Genomic DNA, 10,661 nt, shown 5'->3' on the forward strand with positions numbered 1-10,661 from the left:
TAAATATGACTTGATCTCATTCTTGAGTCCTGCTCACATAACCACGCCTCCAGTCCGCTGACGTAATCGGGTCTTGCTTTAGACCAGCAAAGACTTGGTGCTCGCTCTGGCTCCCGTTCTGAGGCTCGGGGCTGGAGCTTTGGCGGTGGAAAAGCAAAGAGCAGGTGCTTAGTCAGGCTCTAGCTCCCAACAAGCTCTGGCTTAAGAGCCCAGACCCTCTCTGCTTGGATCCAGCATCTCATTGTTTGGGTCACTACCCAAAGCTGGTGAGCAGAGGTGAGGGTTGGGACGTAGACTGACTGCTACACTGAGAGGGTTCTGATCCACCAGGACGGTCCGGTACTGATGCTGCACCATCCACCTGATGCTGCACCCCCCCCCCCCCATGGCTCGCAGCAGAGACCCTCGTACCCCAAACTCCCACAACTCCTCCCACAAGGTCCCCCGAGGGACCCGGTCCTAAGCCTTCTCCAGGTCCACACAGCACATGTCCAGGATCCCTGCAGGGTGAAGAGCTGGTCCACTGTTCACTGCAGAACCCCAGAACCAGTCAGAGTCTTCCTCTCTAACCCTAACCCTGCCGACTCCAGAACAGAGTCCGGTTCCTCTCGCACCTGCCGACTCCAGAACAGAGTCCGGCTCCTCTAACCCTGCCGACTCCAGAACAGAGTCCGGTTTCTCTAACCCTGCCGACTCCAGAACATAGTCCGGCTCCTCTCGCCCTGCCGACTCCAGAACAGAGTCCGGTTCCTCTCGCCCTGCCGACTCCAGAACATAGTCCGGCTCCTCTCGCCCTGCCGACTCCAGAACAGAGTCCGGTTCCTCTCGCCCTGCCGACTCCAGAACAGAGTCCGGTTCCCCTCGCCCTGCCGACTCCAGAACAGAGTCCGGTTCCCCTCGCCCTGCCGACTCCAGAACAGAGTCCGGCTCCTCTCGCCCTGCCGACTCCAGAACAGAGTCCGGTTCCTCTCGCCCTGCCGTCTCCAGAACAGAGTCCGGTTCCCCTCGCCCTGCCGACTCCAGAACAGAGTCCGGTTCCTCTCGCCTTGCCGTCTCCAGAACAGAGTCCGGTTCCCCTCGCCCTGCCGACTCCAGAACAGAGTCCGGTTCCTCTCGCCTTGCCGTCTCCAGAACAGAGTCCGGTTCCCCTCGCCCTGCCGACTCCAGAACAGAGTCCGGCTCCCCTCGCCCTGCCTTCTCCAGAACAGAGTCCGGCTCCCCTCGCCCTGCCGACTCCAGAACAGAGTCCGGTTCCCCTCGCCCTGCCGTCTCCAGAACAGAGTCCGGTTCCCCTCGCCCTGCCGACTCCAGAACAGAGTCCGGTTCCCCTCGCCCTGCCGTCTCCAGAACAGAGTCCGGTTCCCCTCGCCCTGCCGACTCCAGAACAGAGTCCGGTTCCCCTCGCCCTGCCGACTCCAGAACAGAGTCCGGTTCCCCTCGCCCTGCCGACTCCAGAACAGAGTCCGGCTCCCCTCGCCCTGCCGACTCCAGAACAGAGTCCGGTTCCCCTCGCCCTGCCGACTCCAGAACAGAGTCCGGTTCCCCTCGCCATGCCGACTCCAGAACAGAGTCCGGTTCCCCTCGCCCTGCCGTCTCCAGAACAGAGTCCGGTTCCCCTCGCCCTGCCGACTCCAGAACAGAGTCCGGCTCCCCTCGCCCTGCCGACTCCAGAACAGAGTCCGGCTCCTCTCGCCCTGCCGACTCCAGAACAGAGTCCGGCTCCCCTCGCCCTGCCGACTCCAGAACAGAGTCCGGTTCCTCTCCAGGAGTTTGGTTCCAGAGCCGGTGCTGTGTGTAAAGGTCGGCCCAAATATATGTACTTGGTACCGCTCCACCTCCCCCACCTCCCTGGAGCTGATTCATTTCCTATGCTGAGGATCTGCATGTCCGGGCCAGAGCCTCAACCCAATAATCTACATCACACCCGACCCCCCCCCCCCCCCCCCCCCATCTCTGCAGGTGGTTGGCCCCCAGTTTATATAACCAGATACTATATAATCAGACTATATAATCAGATTATATATAATCTGATTATATATAATCAGATACTATATAATCTATATAATCAGATACTATATAATCAGACTATATAATCAGATACTATATAATCTATATAATCAGATACTATATAATCAGACTATATAATCTGATTATATATAATCTGATTATATATAATCAGATACTATATAATCAGACTATATAATCTATATAATCAGATACTATATAATCTATATAATCAGATACTATATAATCTATATAATCAGATACTATATAATCAGACTATATAATCAGATACTATATAATCTATATAATCAGATACTATATAATCAGACTATATAATCAGACTATATAATCAGACTATATAATCAGATACTATATAATCAGATTATATATAATCAGATACTATATAATCTATATAATCAGATACTATATAATCAGATACTATATAATCAGACTATATAATCAGATTATATATAATCAGATACTATATAATCAGATACTATATAATCAGACTATATAATCAGATTATATATAATCAGATACTATATAATCAGATACTATATAATCTATATAATCAGATACTATATAATCAGACTATATAATCAGATACTATATAATCAGATACTATATAATCAGACTATATAATCAGATTATATATAATCAGATACTATATAATCAGATACTATATAATCAGATACTATATAATCAGACTATATAATCAGATTATATATAATCAGATACTATATAATCAGATACTATATAATCAGACTATATAATCAGATTATATATAATCAGATACTATATAATCTATATAATCAGACTATATAATCAGATACTATATAATCAGACTATATAATCAGATACTATATAATCAGACTATATAATCTATATAATCAGATACTATATAATCTATATAATCAGATACTATATAATCAGACTATATAATCAGATACTATATAATCAGACTATATAATCAGACTATATAATCAGATACTATATAATCTATATAATCAGACTATATAATCAGACTATATAATCAGATACTATATAATCAGACTATATAATCAGACTATATAATCTATATAATCAGATACTATATAATCTATATAATCAGACTATATAATCAGACTATATAATCAGATACTATATAATCAGATACTATATAATCAGATACTATATAATCTATATAATCAGATACTATATAATCTATATAATCAGACTATATAATCAGATACTATATAATCAGACTATATAATCAGATACTATATAATCAGATACTATATAATCAGACTATATAATCAGATACTATATAATCAGACTACATAATCTATATAATCAGATACTATATAATCTATATAATCAGATACTATATAATCAGACTACATAATCTATATAATCAGATACTATATAATCTATATAATCAGACTATATAATCAGATACTATATAATCTATATAATCAGATACTATATAATCAGACTATATAATCAGATACTATATAATCAGATACTATATAATCAGACTATATAATCAGATACTATATAATCAGATACTATATAATCAGATACTATATAATCAGACTATATAATCAGATAATATATAATCAGACTACATAATCTATATAATCAGATACTATATAATCTATATAATCAGATACTATATAATCAGACTATATAATCAGACTATATAATCAGATACTATATAATCTATATAATCAGACTATATAATCAGATACTATATAATCTATATAATCAGACTATATAATCAGACTATATAATCAGATAATATATAATCTATATAATCAGATACTATATAATCAGATAATATATAATCTATATAATCAGACTATATAATCAGATACTATATAATCAGACTATATAATCAGATACTATATAATCAGATACTATATAATCTATATAATCAGATACTATATAATCTATATAATCAGATACTATATAATCAGACTATATAATCAGATACTATATAATCAGACTATATAATCAGACTATATAATCAGATACTATATAATCTATATAATCAGACTATATAATCAGACTATATAATCAGATACTATATAATCTATATAATCAGACTATATAATCTATATAATCAGATACTATATAATCTATATAATCAGACTATATAATCAGACTATATAATCAGACTATATAATCAGACTATATAATCTATATAATCAGATATTATATAATCTATATAATCAGATATTATATAATATATATAATCAGATACTATATAATCTATATAATCAGATACTATATAATCTATATAATCAGATATTATATAATCTATATAATCAGATATTATATAATCTATATAATCAGACTATATAATCTATATAATCAGATACTATATAATCTATATAATCAGATACTATATAATCTATATAATCAGATATTATATAATCTATATAATCAGATACTATATAATCTATATAATCAGATACTATATAATCTATATAATCAGACTATATAATCAGACTATATAATCAGATACTATATAATCAGATACTATATAATCAGATACTATATAATCAGATACTATATAATCTATATAATCAGACTATATAATCTATATAATCAGATACTATATAATCTATATAATCAGATACTATATAATCTATATAATCAGATACTATATAATCTATATAATCAGATACTATATAATCTATATAATCAGAGACTATATAATCTATATAATCAGATATTATATAATCTATATAATCAGATACTATATAATCTATATAATCAGATACTATATAATCAGATAATATATAATCAGATACTATATAATCTATATAATCAGATACTATATAATCAGATACTATATAATCTATATAATCAGATACTATATAATCAGATACTATATAATCTATATAATCAGATATTATATAATCTATATAATCAGATACTATATAATCAGATACTATATAATCTATATAATCAGATACTATATAATCTATATAATCAGATATTATATAATCTATATAATCAGATACTATATAATCAGATACTATATAATCTATATAATCAGATACTATATAATCTATATAATCAGATACTATATAATCTATATAATCAGATACTATATAATCAGATACTATATAATCTATATAATCAGAGACTATATAATCTATATAATCAGATACTATATAATCTATATAATCAGATACTATATAATCAGATAATATATAATCAGATATTATATAATCTATATAATCAGATACTATATAATCTATATAATCAGATACTATATAATATATAATCAGATATTATATAATCTATATAATCAGATATTATATAATCTATATAATCAGATACTATATAATCTATATAATCAGATACTATATAATCTATATAATCAGATATTATATAATCTATATAATCAGATACTATATAATCTATATAATCAGATACTATATAATCTATATAATCAGATATTATATAATCTATATAATCAGATATTATATAATCTATATAATCAGATATTATATAATCTATATAATCAGATATTATATAATATATATAATCAGATATTATATAATCTATATAATCAGATATTATATAATCTATATAAAGTTAATGTATGTTTAAATGTTTGCAGCAGTAAAATAAAACATTAATTTACTGTATGTTGTACTGGGTGGGGGGGAGGGGGGGGAGGGGGGGGTGACGGAGGATAGGGACACTGCTGGATGGGTGATAAGGGGGTTGGGAAACGGGGGGACGTTAACAATGTGCGGGGGTCTCACGCACGCACGCACTCACCCCAGCTCGAGGCGGTCCGGCCCATTAGCTCGTGAGTTTGCGGGTTCCAAAAGAATTCCCGCCACCCGCCCGAGGCTTTGCGGTTCTCCTCTTTGGTGGCGGACATGATGAAGGTGATGATGAGGATGGAGGCTGGAGGCTGGAGGCCGAGCTTCCCGCTAAAACCGTCAACTGGGACTGAGAGGCAGAGTATCGATCCGCTGATCGATGAGGATGATCAGAGAGACGGAGAGACAGAGAGACAGGCTGAGAGAGAGACAGGCAGAGAGAGAGACAGGCTGAGAGAGAGACAGGCTGAGAGAGAGACAGGACGGCGTTACTGCGGTAAACCTCAGCTCTGACGTCACACCTGCTCCCCTCACACCGCCAATCACAGAGCAGCTTCATCAGCACAGGCCCCGCCCCCTGCAGGCAGCGCTACAGAGTAACTGAGTACACGTGGTACTTACTGTAGTATTTATACTTTAAACTGTAGTATTTATACTTTAAACTGTAGTATTTATACTTTACTGTAGTATTTATAATTTAAACTGTGGTATTTATACTTTAAACTGTAGTATTTATACTTTACTGTAGTATTTATACTTTACCTATAACCTATATAGGTTATAGGTTATAGCTATAACCTATATAGGTTATAGCTATAACCTATATAGGTTATAGCTATAACCTATATAGCTATATAGCTATATAGCTATATAGCTATATAGGTATAACCTATATAGGTTATACCTATAACCTATATAGGCTATAACCTATATAGGTATAGCTTTAACCAACACCTGCTACCTCATCACATTGATTGGTTGGCTGACTCCTGGCTCCAGGTCATCAGCCGAGGGGTTCACATACCCTGCACTGTGAATGTTTACATGTTGTGTTCAATAAAACAATGAAAACATTTAATGTTCTGTGCAGTTTTAGTTTAAGCAGACTGTGTTTGTCTATTGTTGTGATTTAGATGAAGATCAGAACACATTTTATACCCAATTTATGCAGAAATCCAAGTAATCCCAAAGGGTTCACATACTTTATTATAATATATTATATATATATAATATATTATATATATAATATATTATATATATATATAATATATTACATATAATATATATAAGAAGCTTTATAAATACAACACATTGGTAAAGATGAAACCAAACAGCACATTTCAGCTTTCATTTCTATAAATGTTTGTATTTTAATTTTAAACTCGTATTATTGTCCTATTTTTATTTTTATATTATTTAGTTGATTTGTCTGTTTTTGTTTTACTTTATATTTGAACTTGTTTATAAAACAACATAAAACAGATTCTGTATATTTACTTTCAATCATTTAAATCATCACTTTATTAAACATGTTTAGTTTCTTTGTCTTTACTATTTTTTATAGATTTTAGGAATAATTTCTATAAATTAAATTAAATTTTCTTTTTATGTTTAGTTGTAACTTTTCATACATGTTCAAAAACAACATCCACATGAGACCCGGTCAGCAGGAAGCAGAACTTTTATTAGAAAGAACCGACGAACACTGGAAGTCAAATGTTCCACTAAAGTTCAAAATGAAGATAACTCAAAGTGGCTCCACATCAGTCTTTAGTCTGGCACCCAGAGGTGGCACCCAGAGGTGGCATCCACAGCTGGCACCCAGAGGTGGCATCCACAGCTGGCACCCAGAGCTGGCACCCAGAGGTGGCACCCAGAGGTGGCATCCACAGCTGGCACCCACAGCTGGCATCCAGAGCTGGCACCCAGAGGTGGCACCCAGAGGTGGCATCCACAGCTGGCACCCAGAGGTGGCACCCAGAGGTGGCACCCAGAGCTGGCACCCAGAGGTGGCATCCACAGCTGGCACCCAGAGGTGGCATCCACAGCTGGCACCCAGAGGTGGCATCCACAGCTGGCACCCAGAGCTGGCACCCAGAGGTGGCACCCACAGCTGGCACCCAGAGGTGGCACCCACAGCTGGCACCCAGAGGTGGCACCCACAGCTGGCACCCAGAGGTGGAACCCAGAGGTGGCATCCAGAGGTGGCACCCACAGCTGGCACCCAGAGGTGGCACCCACAGCTGGCACCCAGAGGTGGAACCCAGAGGTGGAACCCAGAGGTGGCACCCAGAGGTGGAACCCAGAGGTGGCACCCAGAGGTGGAACCCAGAGGTGGAACCCAGAGGTGGAACCCAGAGGTGGAACCCAGAGGTGCTCTTCAGGGCTGAGATCAGAGTTCTGGGAGCCCAGTGAGCGGACGTTAACCTGCAGCGCTGTAAGACGGACCGACTCAGACTCTGAGTTCATGAGCGCTCTGTGATCCAGTCTGGTGCTGCTCAGTAATGTGATCCAGTCTGGTGCTGCTCAGTAATGTGATCCAGTCTGGTGCTGGTCCCCCATTGTTTTACTTTTATGAAAAAACCCAAATGTGACCCGACAACGTAAAGGTGCTGAGTTCCCTTAGAATCAGTACCAGCTCCTTTATAGTCCACCTGGCTGCTCTTCATTAGGATCAGAACCAGATCCTTTATAGTCCACCTGGCTGCTCTTCATTAGGATCAGAACCAGCTCCTTTATAGTCCACCTGGCTGCTCTTCATTAGGATCAGAACCAGCTCCTTTATAGTCCACCTGGCTGCTCTTCATTAGGATCAGAACCAGCTCCTTTATAGTCCACCTGGCTGCTCTTCTTTAGGATCAGTACCAGGCTTTTCATTAGGATCAGTACCAGGCGCTTCATTAGGATCAGTACCAGGCGCTTCATTAGGATCAGTACCAGGCGCTTCATTAGGATCAGTACCAGGCTCTTCATTAGGAATACCCTGATTGATTTTAGTGTTGTGCTTTGTGTTCTTTATGTTTAATTTTATGCTGTTTATTGGATCAAACCGGACCTGAAACAGTCCTGAAGAGGTTTGCTAGCAGTCTGAAGTAGACCTGAACAGAACCAATGAGGTGGAGCCCCCTGGTGGTCGAGTGGTTAGAGCGCATGCCACGTAATCACAGCGTCGCTGGTTTGAATCTGGTCAGGGACCAATGCTGCAGGTCCCCCCCCCCCCCCGTACCAATGCTGCAGGTCCCCCTGCCCCCCCCACCAATGCTGCAGGTCCCCCCCCTACCAATGCTGCAGGTCCCCCCCCCCCACCAATGCTGCAGGTCCCCCTGCCGCCCCCACCAATGCTGCAGGTCCCCCCCCCTACCAATGCTGCAGGTCCCCCCCCCCCCTACTAATGCTGCAGGTCCCCCCCCCTACTAATGCTGCAGGTCCCCCTGCCGCCCCACCAATGCTGCAGGTCCCCCCCCCAACCAATGCTGAAGGTCCCCCCCCCTCTCTACCAATGCTGCAGGTCCCCCCCCTACCAATGCTACAGGTCACCCCCCAGGTCCCCCCCCCCTCCTCTACCAATGCTGCAGGTCCCCCCCCCCTCTATATAAATAAAGGCACAAAAGCCCAAAAATAAATCTTTAAAACAACAAAAAAAGAGCCAATGAGGGTCCAACTCGAGCCCAGCGGTCCCGAAGCCGGGGGACAGACCAGGATGCAGACCTGAACAACAGCGTCACCATGACAACAAGGATAACACTGGACGGTGATTTGGTGAAATACTAAAGTGAAATTCTTTGATGTAAATATATAAGATTTTACACAAAATGGACGTTTTAGTGGGACAGGGTCTGGACCACATGTCCGGTGCTCAGGTCCCACCTGTGAGAACTGGACCCGTAATTCAGAAGTGGATGTGCCCAGAGTGCGGGTTGGGCGGGGGTCCTCCTGGGGCCGTATCCTGGAGGAGGCTCCTGGTCAGCTGCCTGCTGGTTGGGTAGTTCTGGACCAAGGACTCGTCTGTCCACACAGTCCTGGACAGCAGTTGGTCCATGTGGGGCCCCGGGGCCCGATGGGGAAGTGCGTATGGACTGATGTGATCCCGGTCCATCAGCGACTGTCCAGGGGCTCGATGTGGCCCATCAGACCCATAAGAGGTCCCTGTCAGTAAAGATGTGTCCCGATCCAGGGTAGTCTGCAGTCCTTGGTTCTGCTGGTCCATTTGGTACAACTGCTTCTTGTGGACCTGGATGTGGTCCTGGTGGTCTAGTCTAGCATGGCACAGCTGCTTCTTGTGGATTTGAATGTGGTCTTGTTGGTCCATCTGGGATGGATACTGATGTTTCTTCTGGTTCTGAATGTGGTTCTGGTCCTGGTGATCCATCTGATCAGGGTACTGCTGTTTCTTCTGGCTCTGGGTGTGGTCCTGGTCCTGGTCCTGGTGGTCCATTGGAATATGGTACTGCTGTTTCTTCTGGTTCTGGGTGTGGTCTTTGGTCTGCTGATTCATCTGGGTCTCATAAAGCTGCTGCTGCTGCTGCTTCTTCTGGTTTTGGATCTGGTCTTGTTGATCCTGGTTCTCCTGAAGGTCCATCTGAGCATGGAACTGCTGCTTCTTTTGGCTCTGGATCTGGTTGTGGACCTGGTTCTTGATATCTTTCCAGTGTCGTCCTCTGAGGACTGGCTCCAGGTCCAGACATCGCTGACAGACCTCCTTCCCTGGTACTGACTGGACCAGCACATGGACTCCTAGCTGTCTCCAAACTGCCTCTTTCTCTGCAGAAGACCAGGGCCGCCGGTGGACCTTCCTGGGCGCCACAGGGCCTAGAAGACCAACAAAAAGGCGTTGAAACAAAGCTGATCTGGTTTCTATAGACCAGGTAAAGGTCAGACCTGAACAGATGAGTGATCTGGGAGAACCCACCTGTGGGAGGAGTCTGCAGTCTGGACTCCACCGGTCTGATACTGGTCTTTGACGGAACTACAGATGGGCGACAGAAACAGTAAGAAGGTCAGACAGCGCCACCCAGTGGACCGTTAAAGTCAGTACATCTGAGTCAGGGT

General features: G+C 41.0%; 2 protein-coding genes across 2 annotated transcripts in view; both read right to left on the reverse strand.

Moving 5' to 3' along the window:
* The window catches only part of LOC133976982 (sodium/potassium-transporting ATPase subunit beta-2-like), an 18,254-nt gene extending 12,364 nt beyond the window's left edge, over positions 1–5,890 (reverse strand). The window contains exon 1 of the mRNA XM_062415123.1: positions 5,785–5,890. Within this exon, the coding sequence (XP_062271107.1) occupies positions 5,785–5,890 (106 nt within the window). The remainder of the gene's footprint in view (positions 1–5,784) is intronic.
* A 3,378-nt stretch (positions 5,891–9,268) lies between these two features.
* Positions 9,269–10,578, reverse strand: LOC133976984 (uncharacterized; the record flags this gene model as incomplete). Its single annotated transcript, XM_062415125.1, is given in 2 exon segments — positions 9,269–10,421; positions 10,522–10,578. Coding segments are annotated over 2 exon segments (977 nt in total), but the record flags the coding sequence as incomplete, so codon positions are not given.
* Positions 10,579–10,661: the final 83 nt, after the last annotated feature.

The sequence above is a fragment of the Scomber scombrus genome, unplaced genomic scaffold (assembly GCF_963691925.1).
Source record: "Scomber scombrus unplaced genomic scaffold, fScoSco1.1 SCAFFOLD_187, whole genome shotgun sequence".
Classification (NCBI taxonomy): domain Eukaryota; kingdom Metazoa; phylum Chordata; class Actinopteri; order Scombriformes; family Scombridae; genus Scomber; species Scomber scombrus.